The sequence below is a fragment of the Telmatherina bonti genome (genome assembly GCF_933228915.1).
Source record: "Telmatherina bonti genome assembly, contig: scaffold_247, whole genome shotgun sequence".
NCBI classification, from domain to species: domain Eukaryota; kingdom Metazoa; phylum Chordata; class Actinopteri; order Atheriniformes; family Telmatherinidae; genus Telmatherina; species Telmatherina bonti.
The window spans coordinates 1-24,242 of NW_027634783.1; the positions used below are offsets into that span (position 1 = coordinate 1).

Consider the following 24,242-nt stretch of genomic DNA (forward strand, 5'->3'; position numbering starts at 1 on the left):
GGATGAACAGTTGCCACTTTACCATAAAGAGATGGAAAGTTCAGAAACTGTCAGTTGTTTTCACTCCGCGATGCGTTTAGGGACGACGCGGTGACCGTAGCGACTGTGTATAACGGGTCAGATATGTTTCATAACATAACGTAACAAATCCATCAAAATAGACGTCCAGACTGCCAGAATCCAACAAACCCCAAGCTGAGGAAGCAGGAGACCTCTGTGCGGAGGTCCCCTGCTTTGTTTTCAGTGTTTGCAGAAGAGAAGTGTTCATTAAAGAGATAAAATATTCGTTCACATGAAGAAGCTCTAAAAGCACTCAGCAGCGTTCGCCTCGTTTCCACTAATGGAGGCAGCGGCGAGCCGGCAGACGGTGGGCGGAGCCGTCGCCCCGGTAACGCTGACAGAAGCAACCACGACTGTCAGGAGCAACACTGGGACGACTGGTCACCGCTGTAAACTGCTGGACTGGTTCCTGGACTGGTTTGTGGACCGGTTCCTGGACTGGCTCCTGGACTGGTTTGTGGACCGGTTCCTGGACTGGCTCCTGGACTGGTTTGTGGACCGGTTCCTGGACTGGCTCCTGGACTGGTTTGTGGACTGGTTCTTGGACTGGCTCCTGGACTGGTTTGTGGACTGGTTCCTGGACTGGTTTGTGGACTGGTTCCTGGACTGGTTTGTGGACTGGCTCCTGGACTGGTTTGTGGACTGGTTCCTGGACTGGTTTGTGGACTGGTTCTTGGACTGGCTCCTGGACTGATTTGTGGACTGGTTCTTGGACTGGCTCCTGGACTGATTTGTGGACTGGTTCTTGGACTGGCTCCTGGACTGGTTTGTGGACTGGTTCTTGGACTGGTTTGTGGACTGGTTCCTGGACTGGTTTGTGGACTGGTTCTTGGACTGGTTTGTGGACTGGTTCTTGGACTGGCTCCTGGAGTCGTCACCGAACAGAGGAAGCAGGTGATGACGGTCTACCTGCCCAGGTTCTTACCTCTGCATGTGTGACAGGAACAGAACTGATGCCAGCGTTCACGGCGGTCCAGGACCGAGCGGTCAGGACGCAGGCGAAGAGCGGATACAGGTCTCCGGCCCCCAGTCTGCGGCTGTAGCGCTCCAGACCCGCCATGTCGCCTTTGATCAGGGACATCCACAGGCGGCAGTAGTCCATCCGGAAGTCCGGCTGCAGGACCTGCAGGAGAAAGTCACCATTAGCTTGTTGTACAGGCGTTCTGGTCCAGGGCCCGGATCCCGAGTCCTGGGTCCAGGGCCCGGATCCCGAATCCTGGTCCATGGAACGGATCCCGAATCCTGGTCCATGGAACGGATTCCGAATCCTGGTCCATGGAACGGATCCCGAATCCTGGTCCAGGGCCCGGATCCCAAGTCCTGGTCCATGGAACGGATCCCGAATCCTGGTCCATGGAACGGATCCCGAATCCTGGTCCATGGAACGGATCCCGAATCCTGGTCCATGGAACGGATCCCGAATCCTGGTCCAGGGCCCGGATCCCGAGTCCTGGTCCATGGAACGGATCCCGAGTCCTGGTCCATGGAACGGATTCCGAATCCTGGTCCATGGAACGGATCCCGAATCCTGGTCCAGGGCCCGGATCCCAAGTCCTGGTCCATGGAACGGATCCCGAATCCTGGTCCATGGAACGGATCCCGAATCCTGGTCCATGGAACGGATCCCGAATCCTGGTCCAGGGCCCGGATCCCAAGTCCTGGTCCATGGAACGGATCCCGAATCCTGGTCCATGGAACGGATTCCGAATCCTGGTCCATGGAACGGATCCCGAATCCTGGTCCAGGGCCCGGATCCCAAGTCCTGGTCCATGGAACGGATCCCGAATCCTGGTCCATGGAACGGATCCCGAATCCTGGTCCATGGAACGGATCCCGAATCCTGGTCCATGGAACGGATCCCGAATCCTGGTCCATGGAACGGATCCCGAATCCTGGTCCAGGGCCCGGATCCCGAGTCCTGGTCCATGGAACGGATCCCGAATCCTGGTCCATGGAACGGATTCCGAATCCTGGTCCATGGAACGGATCCCGAATCCTGGTCCAGGGCCCGGATCCCAAGTCCTGGTCCATGGAACGGATCCCGAATCCTGGTCCATGGAACGGATCCCGAATCCTGGTCCAGGGCCCGGATCCCGAGTCCTGGTCCATGGAACGGATCCCGAGTCCTGGTCCATGGAACGGATCCCGAGTCCTGGTCCAGGGCCCGGATCCCGAGTCCTGGTCCATGGAACGGATCCCGAATCCTGGTCCATGGCCCGGATCCTGAGTCCTTTGAGTTTCATTTCAAAGGAAACTTCTTTAAAAGGAAATATCTGACATTCTTACTGGATTCCACCAGACTGAACTGGTTTCCTGGATTAAACTGGATTCCACCAGACTGAACTGGTTTCTTGTATTAAACTGGATTCCACCAGACTGAACTGGTTTCCTGGATTAAACTGGATTCCACCAGACTGAACTGGTTTCCTGTATTAAACTGGATTCCACCAGACTGAACTGGTTTCCTGGATTAAACTGGATTCCACCAGACTGAACTGGTTTCTTGTATTAAACTGGATTCCACCAGACTGAACTGGTTTCCTGTATTAAACTGGATTCCACCAGACTGAACTGGTTTCTCGTATTAAACTGGATTCCACCAGACTGAACTGGTTTCCTGTATTAAACTGGATTCCACCAGACTGAACTGGTTTCCTGTATTAAACTGGATTCCACCAGACTGAACTGGTTTCCTGTATTAAACTGGATTCCACCAGACTGAACTGGTTTCCTGTATTAAACTGGATTCCACCAGACTGAACTGGTTTCTCGTATTAAACTGGATTCCACCAGACTGAACTGGTTTCCTGTATTAAACTGGATTCCACCAGACTGAACTGGTTTCCTGGATTAAACTGGATTCCACCAGACTGAACTGGTTTCTTGTATTAAACTGGATTCCACCAGACTGAACTGGTTTCCTGTATTAAACTGGATTCCACCAGACTGAACTGGTTTCTTGTATTAAACTGGATTCCACCAGACTGAACTGGTTTCTTGTATTAAACTGGATTCCACCAGACTGAACTGGTTTCTTGTATTAAACTGGATTCCACCAGACTGAACTGGTTTCTTGTATTAAACTGGATTCCACCAGACTGAACTGGTTTCCTGTATTAAACTGGATTCCACCAGACTGAACTGGTTTCTTGTATTAAACTGGATTCCACCAGACTGAACTGGTTTCCTGTATTAAACTGGATTCCACCAGACTGAACTGGTTTCCTGTATTAAACTGGATTCCACCAGACTGAACTGGTTTCTTGTATTAAACTGGATTCCACCAGACTGAACTGGTTTCTTGTATTAAACTGGATTCCACCAGACTGAACTGGTTTCTTGTATTAAACTGGATTCCACCAGACTGAACTGGTTTCTTGTATTAAACTGGATTCCACCAGACTGAACTGGTTTCCTGTATTAAACTGGATTCCACCAGACTGAACTGGTTTCTTGTATTAAACTGGATTCCACCAGACTGAACTGGTTTCCTGTATTAAACTGGATTCCACCAGACTGAACTGGTTTCCTGTATTAAACTGGATTCCACCAGACTGAACTGGTTTCCTGTATTAAACTGGATTCCACCAGACTGAACTGGTTTCCTGGATTAAACTGGATTCCACCAGACTGAACTGGTTTCTCGTATTAAACTGGATTCCACCAGACTGAACTGGTTTCCTGTATTAAACTGGATTCCACCAGACTGAACTGGTTTCCTGTATTAAACTGGATTCCACCAGACTGAACTGGTTTCCTGTATTAAACTGGATTCCACCAGACTGAACTGGTTTCCTGTATTAAACTGGATTCCACCAGACTGAACTGGTTTCTCGTATTAAACTGGATTCCACCAGACTGAACTGGTTTCCTGTATTAAACTGGATTCCACTAGACTGAACTGGTTTCCTGTATTAAACTGGATTCCACCAGACTGAACTGGTTTCTTGTATTAAACTGGATTCCACCAGACTGAACTGGTTTCCTGTATTAAACTGGATTCCACCAGACTGAACTGGTTTCTCGTATTAAACTGGATTCCACCAGACTGAACTGGTTTCCTGGATTAAACTGGATTCTACCAGACTGAACTGGTTTCCTGTATTAAACTGGATTCCACTAGACTGAACTGGTTTCCTGTATTAAACTGGATTCCACCAGACTGAACTGGTTTCTCGTATTAAACTGGATTCCACCAGACTGAACTGGTTTCTTGTATTAAACTGGATTCCACCAGACTGAACTGGTTTCCTGTATTAAACTGGATTCCACCAGACTGAACTGGTTTCTTGTATTAAACTGGATTCCACCAGACTGAACTGGTTTCTTGTATTAAACTGGATTCCACCAGACTGAACTGGTTTCTTGTATTAAACTGGATTCCACCAGACTGAACTGGTTTCTTGTATTAAACTGGATTCCACCAGGGGGTCCTAGAAGACTTTTTGTTTGTTTTTGAAAATAAATCAACATTTTAAATAGTTCAGACATGAACTCAAAGAAACCCCCTCTTGGTGGTCGCAGGACTCCAACCCAGAGCGTAATAATACCAGTTTAGGATTGAAGTTCTGTTGGTCTGGACAATCTGGGCCAGAAATCAAAATGTCTGACTCTACGGAGGACTGGAAGGGTCTTTTATCGTGAAATAAAATATAAATTGCTGATATAATTTAACATCCAGTGAAAACGAACAGATTTAAAACATGAATTGTTATAAAAACGGGTTTGTAAATGTTTTAAATGTTGTCGCTAAACAGAGAAATAAATACTTTTGCACATTTTCTCCCCCGTTAGGATTTATATGAATTCATTGTTTAAACACAAATAACATTTCGAAAACTTTTTATTTCACGTGTTGTGTTTTCATATCTTCCATCTTTACAATGTTATAAAATAAATTCATATTTTCTTTGTCAGCCTCGATAAACAAAACAATTCTGGTCAGTAGTATCTATAGATATATCTGTGTTTTATCATTTCAGATGTGATCCGCTTCATCCAGACAAAGACAGCACTTTAAACAGACAACATGAACCAGCAGCAAACTGGTAATGGGACTGGAAATGACTGGGAGACACAGAGATTATTATTCTCCTGCAGAACCGCAGCTGAATCACAAGTCATTAGGAATAAATTGGAGCCATTATCGTCCATGGGACGTCTGTGTGTGTGCATGTGTGTGTGTATGCGCTGCATGAGCGTGCATGTGTTCAGTGTATGATTAAGGCCGCGGAGCATTGAAAAGCAGCACTCTGCTAAGAACAACCTGAAATGAGCCGTTGATGAAAAAGCTTTTATCCTGCAGCAGCTCTAATGACAGGAAAACCGGCTTCTACCTGATACAAGCCGTGATCCAGCAGGACGATCTCCGTCTCCTGGCTGCCAGGACGCTTCCGCACCAGCACGTTGCCGGGGTGGGGGTCGCAGTGAACGAAGCCATGGACGAAGATCATCTCGCTGTACATCTTCCCCAAGTTCTCCGAGATCTGTGGAAAAGACGGCAAAGTCCACGTTGAACACAGCTGATGATAAACCCGAGAGCTTTCTGGTGGCGCGATTAGAGCCTTTCACACCTCCTGCTGCAGCGAGTTCCTCTTTTACTGACACTTTCACACCTCCTGCTGCAGCGAGTTCCTCTTTTACTGACACTTTCACACCTCCTGCTGCAGCGAATTCCTCTTTTACTGACACTTTCACACCTCCTGCTGCAGCGAGTTCCTCTTTTACTGACACTTTCACACCTCCTGCTGCAGCGAGTTCCTCTTTTACCGACACTTTCACACCTCCTGCTGCAGCGAGTTCCTCTTTTACTGACACTTTCACACCTCCTGCTGCAGCGAGTTCCTCTTTTACTGACACTTTCACACCTCCTGCTGCAGCGAATTCCTCTTTTACCGACACTTTCACACCTCCTGCTGCAGCGAGTTCCTCTTTTACCGACACTTTCACACCTCCTGCTGCAGCGAGTTCCTCTTTTACCGACACTTTCACACCTCCTGCTGCAGCGAGTTCCTCTTTTACCGACACTTTCACACCTCCTGCTGCAGCGAGTTCCTCTTTTACTGACACTTTCACACCTCCTGCTGCAGCGAGTTCCTCTTTTACTGACACTTTCACACCTCCTGCTGCAGCGAGTTCCTCTTTTACCGACACTTTCACACCTCCTGCTGCAGCGAGTTCCTCTTTTACCGACACTTTCACACCTCCTGCTGCAGCGAGTTCCTCTTTTACTGACACTTTCACACCTCCTGCTGCAGCGAATTCCTCTTTTACTGACACTTTCACACCTCCTGCTGCAGCGAGATCCTCTTTTACCGACACTTTCACACCTCCTGCTGCAGCGAGTTCCTCTTTTACTGACACTTTCACACCTCCTGCTGCAGCGAGTTCCTCTTTTACTGACACTTTCACACCTCCTGCTGCAGCGAGTTCCTCTTTTACCGACACTTTCACACCTCCTGCTGCAGCGAGTTCCTCTTTTACTGACACTTTCACACCTCCTGCTGCAGCGAGTTCCTCTTTTACTGACACTTTCACACCTCCTGCTGCAGCGAGTTCCTCTTTTACTGACACTTTCACACCTCCTGCTGCAGCGAGTTCCTCTTTTACTGACACTTTCACACCTCCTGCTGCAGCGAGTTCCTCTTTTACTGACACTTTCACACCTCCTGCTGCAGCGAGTTCCTCTTTTACTGACACTTTCACACCTCCTGCTGCAGCGAGTTCCTCTTTTACCGACACTTTCACACCTCCTGCTGCAGCGAGTTCCTCTTTTACTGACACTTTCACACCTCCTGCTGCAGCGAGTTCCTCTTTTACCGACACTTTCACACCTCCTGCTGCAGCGAGTTCCTCTTTTACTGACACTTTCACACCTCCTGCTGCAGCGAGTTCCTCTTTTACCGACACTTTCACACCTCCTGCTGCAGCGAATTCCTCTTTTACCGACACTTTCACACCTCCTGCTGCAGCGAATTCCTCTTTTACTGACACTTTCACACCTCCTGCTGCAGCGAGTTCCTCTTTTACTGACACTTTCACACCTCCTGCTGCAGCGAGTTCCTCTTTTACTGACACTTTCACACCTCCTGCTGCAGCGAGTTCCTCTTTTACTGACACTTTCACACCTCCTGCTGCAGCGAGTTCCTCTTTTACCGACACTTTCACACCTCCTGCTGTAGCGAATTCCTCTTTTACTGACACTTTCACACCTCCTGCTGCAGCGAGTTCCTCTTTTACTGACACTTTCACACCTCCTGCTGCAGCGAATTCCTCTTTTACCGACACTTTCACACCTCCTGCTGCAGCGAGTTCCTCTATTACCGACACTTTCACACCTCCTGCTGCAGCGAGTTCCTCTTTTACTGACACTTTCACACCTCCTGCTGCAACGAGTTCCTCTTTTACCGACACTTTCACACCTCCTGCTGCAGCGAGTTCCTCTTTTACTGACACTTTCACACCTCCTGCTGCAGCGAGTTCCTCTTTTACTGACACTTTCACACCTCCTGCTGCAGCGAATTCCTCTTTTACCGACACTTTCACACCTCCTGCTGCAGCGAATTCCTCTTTTACTGACACTTTCACACCTCCTGCTGCAGCGAGTTCCTCTTTTACTGACACTTTCACACCTCCTGCTGCAGCGAGTTCCTCTTTTACTGACACTTTCACACCTCCTGCTGCAGCGAGATCCTCTTTTACCGACACTTTCACACCTCCTGCTGCAACGAGTTCCTCTTTTACCGACACTTTCACACCTCCTGCTGCAGCGAGTTCCTCTTTTACTGACACTTTCACACCTCCTGCTGCAGCGAGTTCCTCTTTTACTGACACTTTCACACCTCCTGCTGCAGCGAATTCCTCTTTTACCGACACTTTCACACCTCCTGCTGCAGCGAGTTCCTCTTTTACCGACACTTTCACACCTCCTGCTGCAGCGAATTCCTCTTTTACTGACACTTTCACACCTCCTGCTGCAGCGAGTTCCTCTTTTACTGACACTTTCACACCTCCTGCTGCAGCGAGTTCCTCTTTTACTGACACTTTCACACCTCCTGCTGCAGCGAGTTCCTCTTTTACCGACACTTTCACACCTCCTGCTGCAGCGAATTCCTCTTTTACTGACACTTTCACACCTCCTGCTGCAGCGAGTTCCTCTTTTACTGACACTTTCACACCTCCTGCTGCAGCGAATTCCTCTTTTACTGACACTTTCACACCTCCTGCTGCAGCGAGTTCCTCTTTTACCGACACTTTCACACCTCCTGCTGCAGCGAGTTCCTCTATTACCGACACTTTCACACCTCCTGCTGCAGCGAGTTCCTCTATTACCGACACTTTCACACCTCCTGCTGCAACGAGTTCCTCTATTACCGACACTTTCACACCTCCTGCTGCAGCGAGTTCCTCTATTACCGACACTTTCACACCTCCTGCTGCAGCGAGTTCCTCTTTTACTGACACTTTCACACCTCCTGCTGCAGCGAGTTCCTCTTTTACCGACACTTTCACACCTCCTGCTGCAGCGAGTTCCTCTTTTACCGACACTTTCACACCTCCTGCTGCAGCGAGTTCCTCTTTTACTGACACTTTCACACCTCCTGCTGCAGCGAGTTCCTCTTTTACTGACACTTTCACACCTCCTGCTGCAGCGAGTTCCTCTTTTACCGACACTTTCACACCTCCTGCTGCAGCGAGTTCCTCTTTTACCGACACTTTCACACCTCCTGCTGCAGCGAGTTCCTCTTTTACTGACACTTTCACACGTCCTGCTGCAGCGAGTTCCTCTTTTACCGACACTTTCACACCTCCTGCTGCAGCGAGTTCCTCTATTACCGACACTTTCACACCTCCTGCTGCAGCGAGTTCCTCTATTACCGACACTTTCACACCTCCTGCTGCAACGAGTTCCTCTATTACCGACACTTTCACACCTCCTGCTGCCTTCATGGTGACCAATTGCATCTTTTATTCATTTTAACTAACAACAAGAAACAAAACAAAGAAAGTTCTGATGGTAACCAGAAGCTTTTACTGATCTATCAGGACCCTCGTAAACATCTCCTGTATGATATAGTTTGAGTTTATGTGCACATATTTGACCTCTTTAACAAACATGGCTCCATCCTGCTTTGGTTCTCCGTCATGTCAGAACCAGACACCGACCCAGCGGACCCAGAAGACTCCGTAGGCAGCATTCACGGCTGAGAAGTGGTGCTGTAAGGGAACAGATGGAGGTGGTCCCAACACAGACCCTTGTGGGACTCCAATCGAGCAGCTTTTGGATCGAGTTCTCATTGTGGAATGAGATTGTAGAATGGCCCTGATGAAGAGGAGGAGCAGAGCTGCGGTCCGAGCCACGGCTTCATCATGTCTTACTAAGTGGCAGGACGGACTTCAGGGCGGTTCCTCGGACCTGCTGATAAGACACATTGCTGGACTTCCTGTCCAGACTTTAAACATCCACAGACCAACAAGCTTTACCTCGTTTACGTTGATGTTGTGCTTTTTCATGTAGTCCCTGTCGTTAACCTGTCCCCCCTCTGCAAACTCCATGGTCAGGATCCGCTTTGTGGACAGATCCCAGTGGATCATGGGGACCTGCACAGACCCAGTAAATCCCAGGTTCATGTCTACATTATGTCTCTTTGTCTCACTTGTCTCACTGCTGAGTCAGGAGGATAAAGAGACGGCACATCGTCTACGGTCCGTCCCCCGTCTGTCTCCGGTCCGTCCCCCGTCTGTCTCCGGTCCGTCCCCCGTCTGTCTCTGGTCCGTCCCCCGTCTGTCTCCGGTCCGTCCCCCGTCTGTCTCTGGTCCGTCCCCCGTCTGTCTCCGGTCCGTCCCCCGTCTGTCTCCGGTCCGTCCCCCGTCTGTCTCTGGTCCGTCCCCCGTCTTTCTCCGGTCCGTCCCCCGTCTGTCTCCGGTCCGTCCCCCGTCTGTCTCTGGTCCGTCCCCCGTCTGTCTCTGGTCCGTCCCCCGTCTTTCTCCGGTCCGTCCCCCGTCTGTCTCCGGTCCGTCCCCCGTCTGTCTCTGGTCCGTCCCCCGTCTTTCTCCGGTCCGTCCCCCGTCTGTCTCCGGTCCGTCCCCCGTCTGTCTCCGGTCCGTCCCCCATGGGCGTTTACCTTTAGGAAGGGGAAGTGAGACAACATGGCGGCCACCTTCTCAGCATTGTGTCCCTCATTGAGGAAGTCCAGCTCCAGAGGCATGTTCTTCTTGGCCTCGTCCACCAACCACATGAAGGCGAAGTCTGGGAAGATCCAATGAACTGCCTTCACTAACACCTGCCAAAAAATGGCTGCTTCATTTCATCTGTTCTGATAACATCCAAAAAGATGCATCTCTCCTTGTCGCCATGCCAACCCAGCAAGACGCGTCAGGAATGGGAGGAAGTTCAGAGAAAGCCAGACTCACCTCAATCACCATGATGTCCTTGGAGCTTTGTCTCTGGACTTTGGGGTGCTGGACCTTGATGGCGACGGTCCTCCCATCGTGCAGCACGGCTTTGTGGACCTGAGCTAAGGAGGCTGCACCCTGAGGCTTCGTCTCAAAGGAGACAAACAGCTCAGAGACCTGGGGGACAGATGAGGACAAGACATCGGTGGAAAGAAGCTGATCTTCTGCACTGGAAGGACCAGATCAGCTGGGAAACATCTTTTATTTCAGTTTCATGTTTTCATCCGTAAAGACGTCAAACTTTAGCAGGAGGTTAGCAGGAAATTGTACATGGTAGCTCCACCATGATAACACCATTATTCATCACCATCACTACCATGTTGCTAAGAGACCTCTATTTCCACCTGGACATGATGATGAAGACACTTCCTGTCAGACTTTCCACCAATCAGAGAGCTTAAACTGACGCTATCGTCAACAAGTGTATGATGTATGTCCGTATGACGGAAACATCACGTCTCCATGGAAACATCACGTCTCCGCGATTAATTTTTCTGTTTTCATCTCCTCTGTGACTGTTTGACTCTTCAGGGGCTGATGGGGGGTCGGGGGTCAGGGTTAGGGCTGATGGGGGGTCGGGGGGTGAGGGTTAGGGCTGATGGGGGGTCGGGGGGTGAGGGTTAGGGCTGATGGGGGGTCGGGGGGTGAGGGTTAGGGCTGATGGGGGGGTCGGGGGGTGAGGGTTAGGGCTGATGGGGGGTCGGGGGGTGAGGGTTAGGGCTGATGGGGGGGTCGGGGGGTCAGGGTTAGGGCTGATGGGGGGGTCGGGGGGTCAGGGTTAGGGCTGATGGGGGGGTCGGGGGGTCAGGGTTAGGGCTGATGGGGGGGTCGGGGGGTCAGGGTTAGGGCTGATGGGGGGGTCGGGGGGTGAGGGTTAGGGCTGATGGGGGGTCGGGGGGTGAGGGTTAGGGCTGATTGGGGGGTCGGGGGTCAGGGTTAGGGCTGATGGGGGGTCGGGGGGTGAGGGTTAGGGCTGATTGGGGGGTCGGGGGTCAGGGTTAGGGCTGATGGGGGGTCGGGGGGTCAGGGTTAGGGCTGATGGGGGGGTCGGGGGGTGAGGGTTAGGGCTGATTGGGGGTCGGGGGGTGAGGGTTAGGGCTGATTGGGGGTCGGGGGGTCAGGGTTAGGGCTGATTGGGGGGTCGGGGGTGAGGGTTAGGGCTGATGGGGGGGTCGGGGGGTGAGGGTTAGGGCTGATGGGGGGGTAGGGGGGTCAGGGTTAGGGCTGATGGGGGGGTCGGGGGGTGAGGGTTAGGGCTGATGGGGGGTCGGGGGGTCAGGGTTAGGGCTGATGGGGGGGTCGGGGGGTCAGGGTTAGGGCTGATGGGGGGGTCGGGGGGTGAGGGTTAGGGCTGATGGGGGGGTCGGGGGGTGAGGGTTAGGGCTGATGGGGGGGTCGGGGGGTCAGGGTTAGGGCTGATGGGGGGGTCGGGGGGTGAGGGTTAGGGCTGATGGGGGGTCGGGGGGTGAGGGTTAGGGCTGATTGGGGGGTCGGGGGTCAGGGTTAGGGCTGATGGGGGGTCGGGGGGTGAGGGTTAGGGCTGATTGGGGGTCGGGGGGTGAGGGTTAGGGCTGATGGGGGGGTCGGGGGGTCAGGGTTAGGGCTGATGGGGGGATCGGGGGGTGAGGGTTAGGGCTGATGGGGGGGTCGGGGGGTGAGGGTTAGGGCTGATGGGGGGGTCGGGGGGTGAGGGTTAGGGCTGATGGGGGGGTCGGGGGTCAGGGTTAGGGCTGATGGGGGGGTCGGGGGGTCAGGGTTAGGGCTGATGGGGGGGTCGGGGGGTCAGGGTTAGGGCTGATGGGGGGGTCGGGGGGTGAGGGTTAGGGCTGATGGGGGGGTCGGGGGGTCAGGGTTAGGGCTGATGGGGGGGTCGGGGGGTCAGGGTTAGGGCTGATGGGGGGGTCGGGGGGTGAGGGTTAGGGCTGATGGGGGGGTCGGGGGGTCAGGGTTAGGGCTGATGGGGGGGTCGGGGGGTCAGGGTTAGGGCTGATGGGGGGGTCGGGGGGTGAGGGTTAGGGCTGATGGGGGGGTCGGGGGGTCAGGGTTAGGGCTGATGGGGGGGTCGGGGGGCTCTGCTGCTTTCTATGCAGGGCGTCGTCATCTCTGAGAAGACCATGAAGCCGTTGCGTCGCAGGATGAACGGATGTCCTTAAACGCATCTCCCAGCTGAGGCTGCCAGCAGCCAAACGCCGTCCTACCGCCAGGCCTCGGGGGCCATTTCATTTCTGCCATAACTCATTCCAGGGAGCGCATGTCGGCGTGGTGGGCTGGGCCGGCGCCACACGCATTTCCATGTTTATTAACTCCCCAGCTCTGATTAAGCGGAGATGTTGTGGGTCAGGCGGTCGGAGCTGCAGACGGATGGAACCCACAACGGTCTCTCTGCGTGTCACGTCCCATCGGGCCGACGCTGGCGGCTGCAGCCGGGCCCATTTAGCAGATTTACATCATGAATAACTCAGCTGGTCCCGTGCCGGACCTCATGCTGCTCGGATAATTCATCACCTGGAGGCCCGGTTCTGCCTGGACCTGTCGGCTCACATCCTGTTCACATTAGTCTCCTGTCATGTTCCACAAGCAGCCGGGGAGTTTCCCACATGCTGGACCAGAACCGGGACAGAAACCTCCATCAGAGAGGAGAGGACAGAGACCCGCTTGGTCCGGTCCGGTGTTGAACGGCGCTGGATGTAGGAGATCCTCACTGCAGCACCTCCACCTCAGCTGCATCCCAAACGTCTTCTTGGCTTTATTCCAGCCATAGAGGATCATTATTTTCTCATCACTTGTTGATCTTTGGCTGCTCCTGATTGGACGTTACCGTCAGTTTAAGCTCTCTGATTGGTGGAAAGTCTGACAGGAAGTCTCTTCATCATCAGGTGAAAATAGAGGTCTCTTAGCAACATGGTAGTGATGGTGATGAAGATGAGATAAATAATGGTGGATTTACCATCTAGAGTCTCTGAATAAACACTACATGTGGATTGTAGACCTCCTGGACGGATAGAAACGCTGGAAAACCTCCGTAGACCAGCTGGAGGGTCACATGACCAGCTGGAGGGTCACATGACCATCACCACTGCTGGTCCTGATGGGGGGGTGATGTGTGGCGTACCTCAGGGGTCGGTCTGCGGACCCAAACTGTTTTTCTTTTCTTGACATTATTAATGAATCTAGTTTTATTATTAACTATGATTGTAACGATTCTGATGCTGCCATCATCATCAACTTCATCATTTCTAATGAACCGTTTCTTCCTCCTGATTTAAACCTTTTTTTTTTCTTGTTTATTGACTTTTCCTTGTTGCCATGGCAACTGGGATTGGCGTTTTATTTGGCTTATTTGTCCTGTTTCAGTCATTCTGGGATTCTGTCAGACAGACATCATGTGACCAGTCATGTGACCAGGTCTCACCTCCTTCCCCAGATCTTCTCTGATGACCTGCTGGATCTCCTCCATGCTGCTCTGAGGAGCCCGGCTGTGGAGGACCTTCAGGGTGGAGGTGTACTCCTTGGGCAGCAGGTAGTCCAGAGCCCCCAGGTGCTGACCCACCTTGATGAAGGTCCCCCGGTTGGAGCAGCACAGGTCCCGGAGCCGCTCAGCTGACCGCAGGTGGACCTGGAGGACCAGAAACATGTCTAAAGGATCTGCCAACACCTCCATGTCCAACATGAGCAGGTCAACCTCATAAAACGTCCAGAACGTTCCTAAAAGTTCCTGAAAGCAGAACCTGTCTGATGCGACGTTTTACTGCTGCTTCTGTAAGCCAGAAGCACAAAGACGTCCTGCTGGCTCGGTTCTGAAGCACAAAGACGTCCTGCTGGCTCGGTTCTGAAGCACAAAGACGTCCTGCTGGCTCGGTTCTGAAGCACAAAGACGTCCTGCTGGCTCGGTTCTGAAGCACAAAGACGTCCTGCTGGCTCGGTTCTGAAGCACAAAGACGTCCTGCTGGCTCGGTTCTGAAGCAGGAGGCGACGAAGAGGAGTGCTGGAAAATCCCACGACCTCAAACACAACCTGATGTCCTGTCTGCACTCAGCCCGCGGCATTCTGGGAAAAATATCAGTTTCTTTATGTCTCCGACTTTCAGCTCCGAGGCATCGCCACCGTGGATCACAGAGAGAGTGTGTTTATGTTGGTGTGTGTGTGTGTATGGGTGTGTGTGTGTGTGTGTGTGTGTGTGTATGGGTGTGTGTGTGTGTGTGTGTATGGGTGTGTGTGTGTGTGTCCTACTGAACCAGCTGGAAGTGATAATGCTCTTAGAGAGTTCCTCTCCTGAGACCAGAGCAAATAAAAAGGCGTGAAATTAGCTCTCCTTAACCCCTGACATGGCGGCGTGCCCGCCCCCCTCCCCCCCCAGCCCCCCCCCATGCGCCCCCAGCCTCCCCCAGGACCATTTGACATAAGAGTCATCTGGACAATGATGACAAAGCAATGACAGAAACAAGCCTCCAGAGATTTCCAGATGAGACTTTCTGCTCAGAAACCATCAAAGAGTCACGGCGCCACCTTCCTGCTGCATGAGGACACGCAGTCACACGCTGCCGCGCACGCAGTCGCACGCTGCCGCGCACGCACGCAGTCGCACGCTGCCGCGCACGCAGTCACACGCTGCCGCGCACGCACGCAGTCGCACGCTGCCGCGCACGCACGCAGTCACACGCTGCCGCGCACGCACGCAGTCACACGCTGCCGCGCACGCTGCCGCGCACGCAGTCACACGCTGCCGCGCACGCACGCAGTCGCACGCTGCCGCGCACGCTCGCCTGGTACCACAGCCGTTTTGTCCCGAAGCAGATTATCAGCTGGAATGTAAAATGATGTAGAAAATATCTTTTTGGATGAAGCAGGTCTTCCATCGGTTCAGTCCGGTACCAGTGTAGACGGTCCTGTTCCATCGGTTCAGTCCGGTACCAGTGGAGACGGTCCTGTTCCATCGGTTCTGTCCGGTACCAGTGGAGACGGTCCGGTTCCATCGGTTCAGTCCGGTACCAGTGTAGACGGTCCTGTTCCATCGGTTCAGTCCGGTACCAGTGGAGACGGTCCTGTTCCATCGGTTCTGTCCGGTACCAGTGGAGACGGTCCGGTTCCATCGGTTCTGTCCGGTACCAGTGGGGACGGTCCGGTTCCATCAGTTCTGTCCGGTTCCAGTGGAGACGGTCCGGTTCCATCGGTTCTGTCCGGTTCCAGTGGAGACGGTCCGGTTCCATCGGTTCTGTCCGGTTCCAGTGGAGACGGTCCGGTTCCATCGGTTCTGTCCGGTTCCATCGGTTCTGTCCGGTACCAGTGGAGACGGTCCGGTTCCATCGGTTCTGTCCGGTTCCAGTGGAGACGGTCCGGTTCCATCGGTTCTGTCCGGTTCCAGTGGAGACGGTCCGGTTCCATCGGTTCAGTCCGGTACCAGTGGAGACGGTCCTGTTCCATCGGTTCAGTCCGGTACCAGTGGAGACGGTCCTGTTCCATCGGTTCAGTCCGGTACCAGTGGAGACGGTCCGGTTCCATCGGTTCTGTCCGGTACCAGTGGGGACGGTCCGGTTCCATCAGTTCTGTCCGGTTCCAGTGGAGACGGTCCGGTTCCATCAGTTCTGTCCGGTTCCAGTGGAGACGGTCCGGTTCCATCGGTTCTGTCCGGTTCCAGTGGAGACGGTCCGGTTCCATTTCCATCGGTTCTGTCCGGTTCCAGTGGAGACGGTCCGGTTCCATCGGTTCTGTCCGGTTCCAGTGGAGACGGTCCGGTTCCATCGGTTCTGTCCGGTTCCAGTGGAGACGGTCCGGTTCCATCGGTTCTGTCCGGTTCCATCGGTTCTGTCCGGTACCAGTGGAGACGGTCCGGTTCCATCAGTTCTGTCCGGTTCCAGTGGAGACGGTCCGGTTCCATCGGTTCTGTCCGGTTCCAGTGGAGACGGTCCGGTTCCATCGGTTCTGTCCGGTTCCAGTGGAGACGGTCCGGTTCCATCGGTTCTGTCCGGTTCCATCGGTTCAGTCCGGTACCAGTGGAGACGGTCCGGTTCCATCAGTTCTGTCCGGTTCCACCCGGTACCAGTGGAGACGGTCCAGTTCCATCGGTTCTGTCCGGTTCCAGTGGAGACGGTCCGGTTCCATCGGTTCTGTCCGGTTCCAGTGGAGACGGTCCGGTTCCATCGGTTCTGTCCGGTTCCAGTGGAGACGGTCCGGTTCCATCGGTTCCGTCCGGTTCCAGTGGAGACGGTCCGGTTCCATCGGTTCCGTCCGGTTCCAGTGGAGACGGTCCGGTTCCATCGGTTCTGTCCGGTTCCATCGGTTCAGTCCGGTACCAGTGGAGACGGTCCGGTTCCATCGGTTCAGTCCGGTACCAGTGGAGACGGTCCGGTTCCATCGGTTCTGTCCGGTACCAGTGGAGACGGTCCTGTTCCATCGGTTCAGTCCGGTACCAGTGGAGACGGTCCGGTTCCATCGGTTCTGTCCGGTACCAGTGGAGACGGTCCTGTTCCATCGGTTCAGTCCGGTACCAGTGGAGACGGTCCGGTTCCATCGGTTCTGTCCGGTACCAGTGGAGACGGTCCGGTTCCATCGGTTCTGTCCGGTACCAGTGGAGACGGTCCGGTTCCAACGGTTCTGTCCGGTACCAGTGGGGACGGTCCGGTTCCATCGGTTCCACCCGGTACCAGTGGAGACGGTCCGGTTCCATCGGTTCAGTCCGGTACCAGTGGAGACGGTCCTGTTCCATCGGTTCAGTCCGGTACCAGTGGAGACGGTCCAGTTCCATCGGTTCTGTCCGGTACCAGTGGAGACGGTCCGGTTCCATCGGTTCTGTCCGGTACCAGTGGAGACGGTGCGGTTCCAACGGTTCTGTCCGGTACCAGTGGAGACGGTCCGGTTCCATCGGTTCTGTCCGGTACCAGTGGAGACGGTCCGGTTCCATCAGTTCCACCCGGTACCAGTGGAGACGGTCTGGTTCCATCAGTTCCACCCGGTACCAGTGGAGACGGTCCGGTTCCATCGGTTCCACCCGGTACCAGTGGAGACGGTCCGGTTCCATCGGTTCCGTCCGGTACCAGTGGAGACGGTCCTGTTCCATCGGTTCCGTCCGGTACCAGTGGAGACGGTCCGGTTCCATCGGTTCTGTCCGGTACCAGTGGAGACGGTCCGGTTCCATCGGTTCTGTCCGGTTCCATCGGTTCAGTCCGGTACCAGTGGAGACGGTCCGGTTCCATCGGTTCTGTCCGGTACCAGTGGAGACGGTCCTGTTCCATCGGTTCAGTCCGGTACCAGTGGAGACGGTCCGGTTCCATCGGTTCAGTCCGGTACCGGTTCCATCGGTTCTGTCCGGTACCAGTGGAGACGGTCCGGTTCCATCGGTTCTGTCCGGTACCAGTGGAGAAGGTCCGGTTCCAACGGTTCTGTCCGGTACCAGTGGAGACGGTCCGGTTCCATCGGTTCTGTCCGGTTCCATCGGTTCTGTCCGGTACCAGTGGAGACGGTCCGGTTCCATCGGTTCTGTCCGGTACCAGTGGAGAAGGTCCGGTTCCATCGGTTCAGTCCGGTACCAGTGGAGACGGTCCGGTTCCATCAGTTCTACCCGGTACCAGTGGAGACGGTCCGGTTCCATCGGTTCAGTTCGGTACCAGTGGAGACGGTCCGGTTCCATCGGTTCAGTTCGGTACCAGTGGAGACGGTCCGGTTCCATCGGTTCTGTCCGGTACCAGTGGAGACGGTCCGGTTCCATCGGTTCTGTCCGGTACCAGTGGAGACGGTCCGGTTCCATCGGTTCAGTTCGGTACCAGTGGAGACGGTCCGGTTCCATCGGTTCAGTCCGGTACCAGTGGAGACGGTCCGGTTCCATCGGTTCTGTCCGGTACCAGTGGGGACGGTCCGGTTCCATCGGTTCTGTCCGGTACCAGTGGAGACGGTCCGGTTCCATCGGTTCTGTCCGGTACCAGTGGGGACGGTCCGGTTCCAACGGTTCTGTCCGGTACCAGTGGAGACGGTCCGGTTCCATCGGTTCTGTCCGGTACCAGTGGAGCCGGTCCGGTTCCATCGGTTCTGTCCGGTTCCAGTGGAGACGGTCCGGTTCCATCGGTTCTGTCCGGTACCAGTGGAGACGGTCCGGTTCCATCGGTTCAGTCCGGTACCAGTGGAGACGGTCCGGTTCCATCGGTTCCACCCGGTACCAGTGGAGACGGTCCGGTTCCATCGGTTCTGTCCGGTACCAGTGGAGACGGTCCGGTTCCATCAGTTCCACCCGGTACCAGTGGAGACGGTCCGGTTCCATCGGTTCTGTCCGGTACCAGTGGAGACGGTCCGGTTCCATCAGTTCCACCCGGTACCAGTGGAGACGGTCCTGTTCCATCGGTTCTGTCCGGTTCCATCGGTTCCACCCGGTACCAGTGGAGACGGTCCGGTTCCATCGGTTCAGTCCGGTACCAGTGGAGACGGTCCTGTTCCATCGGTTCAGTCCGGTACCAGTGGAGACGGTCCGGTTCCATCGGTTCAGTCCGGTACCAGTGGAGACGGTCCGGTTCCATCGGTTCTGTCCGGTTCCATCGGTTCTGTCCGGTACCAGTGGAGACGGTCCGGTTCCATCGGTTCTGTCCGGTACCAGTGGAGACGGTCCGGTTCCATCGGTTCTGTCCGGTACCAGTGGAGACGGTGCGGTTCCAACGGTTCAGTCCGGTACCAGTGAAGACGGTCCGGTTCCATCGGTTCTGTCCGGTACCAGTGGAGACGGTCCGGTTCCATCGGTTCTGTCCGGTTCCATCGGTTCCACCCGGTACCAGTGGAGACGGTCCGGTTCCATCGGTTCAGTCCGGTACCAGTGGAGACGGTCCGGTTCCATCGGTTCTGTCCGGTACCAGTGGAGACGGTCCTGTTCCATCGGTTCAGTCCGGTACCAGTGTAGACGGTCCTGTTCCATCGGTTCAGTCCGGTACCAGTGGAGACGGTCCTGTTCCATCGGTTCAGTCCGGTACCAGTGGAGACGGTCCGGTTCCATCGGTTCTGTCCGGTACCAGTGGAGACGGTAGGGTTCCATCGGTTCGGTCCAGTACCAGTGGAGACGGTCCGGTTCCATGGGTTCTGTCCGGTACCAGTGGAGACGGTCCGGTTCCATCGGTTCTGTCCGGTTCAATCGGTTCTGTCCAGTACCAGTGGAGACGGTCCGGTTCCATCGGTTCAGTCCGGTTCTATCAGTTCCACCCGGTACCAGTGGACACGGTCCAGTTCCATCGGTTCAGTCCGGTACCAGTGGAGACAGTCCGATTCCATCGGTTCTGTCCGGTACCAGTGGAGACGGTCCGGTTCCATCGGTTCAGTCCGGTTCCATCAGTTCCACCCGGTACCAGTGGACACGGTCCAGTTCCATCGGTTCAGTCCGGTACCAGTGGAGACAGTCCGATTCCATCGGTTCTGTCCGGTACCAGTGGAGACGGTCCGGTTCCATCGGTTCTGTCCGGTTCCATCGGTTCAGTCCGGTACCAGTGGAGACGGTCCGGTACCATCGGTTCAGTCCGGTACCAGTGGAGACGGTCCGGTACCAGTGGAGACGGTCCGGTTCCACCCGGTACCAGTTGAGACGGTCCAGTTCAATTGGTTCCGTCTGGTACCAGTGGAGACGGTCCTGTTCCATCGGTTCTGTCCGGTTCTATCGGTTCCACCCGGTACCAGTGGAGACGGTCTGGTTCCATCGGTTCTGTCCGGTACCAGTGGAGACGGTCCAGTTCAATCGGTTCAGTCCGGTACCAGATGAGCCGGTCCGGTTGCATCGGTTCTGTCCGGTACCAGTGGGGACGGTCCGGTTCCATCGATTCTGTCCGGTACCAGTGGAGACGGTCCGGTTCCATCGGTTCTGTCCGGTTCCAGTGGAGACGGTCCGGTTCCATCAGTTCAGTCCGGTACCAGTGGAGACGGTCCGGTTCCATCAGTTCTGTCCGGTTCCACCCGGTACCAGTGGAGACGGTCCAGTTCCATCGGTTCTGTCCGGTTCCACACGGTACCAGTGGACACGGTCTGGTTCCATCGGTTCTGTCCGGTACCAGTGGAGACGGTCCGGTTCCATCAGTTCCACCCGGTACCAGTGGAGACGGTCCGGTTCCATCGGTTCTGTCCGGTACCAGTGGAGACGGTCCGGTTCCATCAGTTCCACCCGGTACCAGTGGAGACGGTCCTGTTCCATCGGTTCTGTCCGGTTCCATCGGTTCCACCCGGTACCAGTGGAGACGGTCCGGTTCCATCGGTTCAGTCCGGTACCAGTGGAGACGGTCCGGTTCCATCGGTTCTGTCCGGTACCAGTGGAGACGGTCCGGTTCCATCGGTTCAGTCCGGTACCAGTGGAGACGGTACTGTTCCATCGGTTCAGTCCGGTACCAGTGGAGACGGTCCGGTTCCATCGGTTCAGTCCGGTACCAGTGGAGACGGTCCGGTTCCATCAGTTCTGTCCGGTTCCATCGGTTCTGTCCGGTACCAGTGGAGACGGTCCGGTTCCATCGGTTCTGTCCGGTACCAGTGGAGACGGTCCGGTTCCAACGGTTCTGTCCGGTACCAGTGGAGACGGTCCGGTTCCATCGGTTCTGTCCGTTTCCATCGGTTCTGTCCGGTACCAGTGGAGACGGTGCGGTTCCAACGGTTCAGTCCGGTACCAGTGGAGACGGTCCGGTTCCATCGGTTCTGTCCGGTACCAGTGGAGACGGTCCGGTTCCATCGGTTCTGTCCGGTTCCATCGGTTCCACCCGGTACCAGTGGAGACGGTCCGGTTCCATCGGTTCAGTCCGGTACCAGTGGAGACGGTCCTGTTCCATCGGTTCAGTCCGGTACCAGTGGAGACGGTCCTGTTCCATCGGTTCTGTCCGGTACCAGTGGAGACGGTCCTGTTCCATCGGTTCAGTCCGGTACCAGTGGAGACGGTCCGGTTCCATCGGTTCAGTCCGGTACCAGTGGAGACGGTAGGGTTCCATCGGTTCGGTCCAGTACCAGTGGAGACGGTCCGGTTCCATGGGTTCTGTCCGGTACCAGTGGAGACGGTCCGGTTCCATGGGTTCTGTCCGGTTCAATCGGTTCTGTCCAGTACCAGTGGAGACGGTCCGGTTCCATCGGTTCAGTCCGGTTCCATCAGTTCCACCCGGTACCAGTGGACACGGTCCAGTTCCATCGGTTCAGTCCGGTACCAGTGGAGACGGTCCGGTTCAATCGGTTCAGTCCGGTTCCATCAGTTCCACCCGGTACCAGTGGACACGGTCCGGTTCCATCGGTTCAGTCCGGTTCCATCAGTTCCACCCGGTACCAGTGGACACGGTCCAGTTCCATCGGTTCAGTCCGGTACCAGTGGAGACAGTCCGATTCCATCGGTTCTGTCCGGTACCAGTGGAGACGGTCCGGTTCAATCGGTTCAGTCCGGTTCCATCAGTTCCACCCGGTACCAGTGGACACGGTCCAGTTCCATCGGTTCAGTCCGGTACCAGTGGAGACAGTCCGATTCCATCGGTTCTGTCCGGTACCATTGGTGACGGTCCGGTTCCATCGCTTCTGTCCGGTACCAGTGGAGACGGTCCGGTTCCATCGGTTCTGTCCGGTTCCATCGGTTCAGTCCGGTACCAGTGGAGACGGTCCGGTACCATCGGTTCAGTCCGGTACCAGTGGAGACGGTCCGGTACCAGTGGAGACGGTCCGGTTCCACCCGGTACCAGTTGAGACGGTCCAGTTCAATTGGTTCCGTCTGGTACCAGTGGAGACGGTCCTGTTCCATCGGTTCTGTCCGGTTCTATCGGTTCCACCCGGTACCAGTGGAGACGGTCCGGTTCCATCGGTTCTGTCCGGTACCAGTGGAGACGGTCCAGTTCAATCGGTTCAGTCCGGTACCAGATGAGCCGGTCCGGTTGCATCGGTTCTGTCCGGTACCAGTGGAGACGGTCCGGTTCCATCGATTCTGTCCGGTACCAGTGGAGACGGTCCGGTTCCATCGGTTCTGTCCGGTTCCAGTGGAGACGGTCCGGTTCCATCAGTTCAGTCCGGTACCAGTGGAGACGGTCCGGTTCCATCAGTTCTGTCCGGTTCCACCCGGTACCAGTGGAGACGGTCCAGTTCCATCGGTTCTGTCCGGTTCCACACGGTACCAGTGGACACGGTCTGGTTCCATCGGTTCAGTCCGGTACCAGTAGAGACGGTCCGGTTCCATCGGTTCTGTCCAGTTCCAGTGGAGACGGTCCGGTTCCATCAGTTCAGTCCGGTACCAGTGGAGACGGTCCGGTTCCATCAGTTCTGTCCGGTTCCACCCGGTACCAGTGGAGACGGTCCAGTTCCATCGGTTCTGTCCGGTTCCACACGGTACCAGTGGACACGGTCTGGTTCCATCGGTTCAGTCCGGTACCAGTAGAGACGGTCCGGTTCCATCGGTTCTGTCCAGTTCCAGTGGAGACGGTCCGGTTCCATCGGTTCTGTCCAGTTGCAGTGGAGATGGTCCAGTTCCATGCAGTTCCAGTGGAGCCGGGCCCCTCCCCGGTTCTGCTTTGGTCAACACTGACCTCTGCTGGTGGAGAGGGGAACTGCAACACTGACCTCTGCTGGTGGAGAGGGGAACTGCAACACTGACCTCTGCTGGTGGAGAGGGGAACTGCAACACTGACCTCTGCTGGTGGAGAGGTTACGGAGGGATTTTATAAATATTTTAAGAGTTGCAAATGTAAAAATGAAGAACTGATTAAATTCTGGTGGTGATCCGGATCACCGTTTGGATCCAGGAATGTTTTAAAAGGATTCTTAAACATTGTGCTTGGCAGAGGTTTCCGCTCTGCGAGTTTCTAGTTTCATATTTAACCAGCAGCTACGTCCGCGGCAGGGCGCTGCGGACCACGGTTCTGCTGGGGACCACGGTTCTGCTGGGGGGAACTGCTCTGGTGGGAAATACTTCATATGAACTTAGCAGTAAACCTGATATCACTGCTGGCGTTGTAGTTTTATTCTCTTCATTAATAATTGTGTTTTCTACAATTGTCTTTATTGTTGTTTGTAAATGTGGGAAATTTTTCTAACTTAAGACCCTTAAAACACATAAAAACTCTTGATCTGGGTTTTACATTTTACTGGTGTTTACTGGTGTCCAGTGGCAGAGTGCTGGTGTCCAGTTGGACACCAGTACTCTGCCACTGGACACCAGTACTCTGCCACTGGACACCAGTACTCTGCCACTGGACACCAGTACTCTGCCACTGGACACCAGTACTCTGCTACTGGTCTTTCTGACTGGTTCTGAGATGCTGCCTCAGATCTTAGCGAACCCTAGCTACCGTTAGCCAACGCTAGACATAATATATACATAGACATAAAACATAGATGGCGGCGTTGCATCACGCCGCCATCTTGGATGGGTCTCTATTTATCTGTAAGGTGTATGACCAACCACAACAATAACTTCACCAATTTTTACCTGATTTTCCTCACAGTTTGGTTTGTTACAAAGGACAGAGATATTGTTATGATACAGATTACTGTAAAACATTAAAAAACTACGTGCTGAAACATTTTTACAATGCTATATAAGAAAGACATAAGGTAGCTACAATATAAATAAATGTATAAATGAATTTGATACTAACATGGTTGACTGTTTATTGATGCATTTCAATTTATCTATTCTTATCTGGTTAAATCAATTATTATTCAACCTTGTGAAATGTAATTCCACGATCTGCTTTCAGTATTTCGCCGGTTATTACAACCGTATGCTGAACAACATACATTCCCGTATGTTGCTGCTTTCTCTT

General features: G+C 54.4%; 1 protein-coding gene across 1 annotated transcript; it reads right to left on the bottom strand.

The window, feature by feature from the left end:
* Window positions 1–985: 985 nt before the first annotated feature.
* Window positions 986–14,053, bottom strand: LOC306774248 (aarF domain-containing protein kinase 1-like; the record flags this gene model as incomplete). Its single annotated transcript, XM_079264248.1, has 6 exons — window positions 13,928–14,053; window positions 10,474–10,632; window positions 10,185–10,343; window positions 9,544–9,660; window positions 5,397–5,546; window positions 986–1,183 (listed from the first exon to the last, which is right to left on the bottom strand). Coding segments are annotated over exons 1-6 (828 nt in total), but the record flags the coding sequence as incomplete, so codon positions are not given.
* Window positions 14,054–24,242: the final 10,189 nt, after the last annotated feature.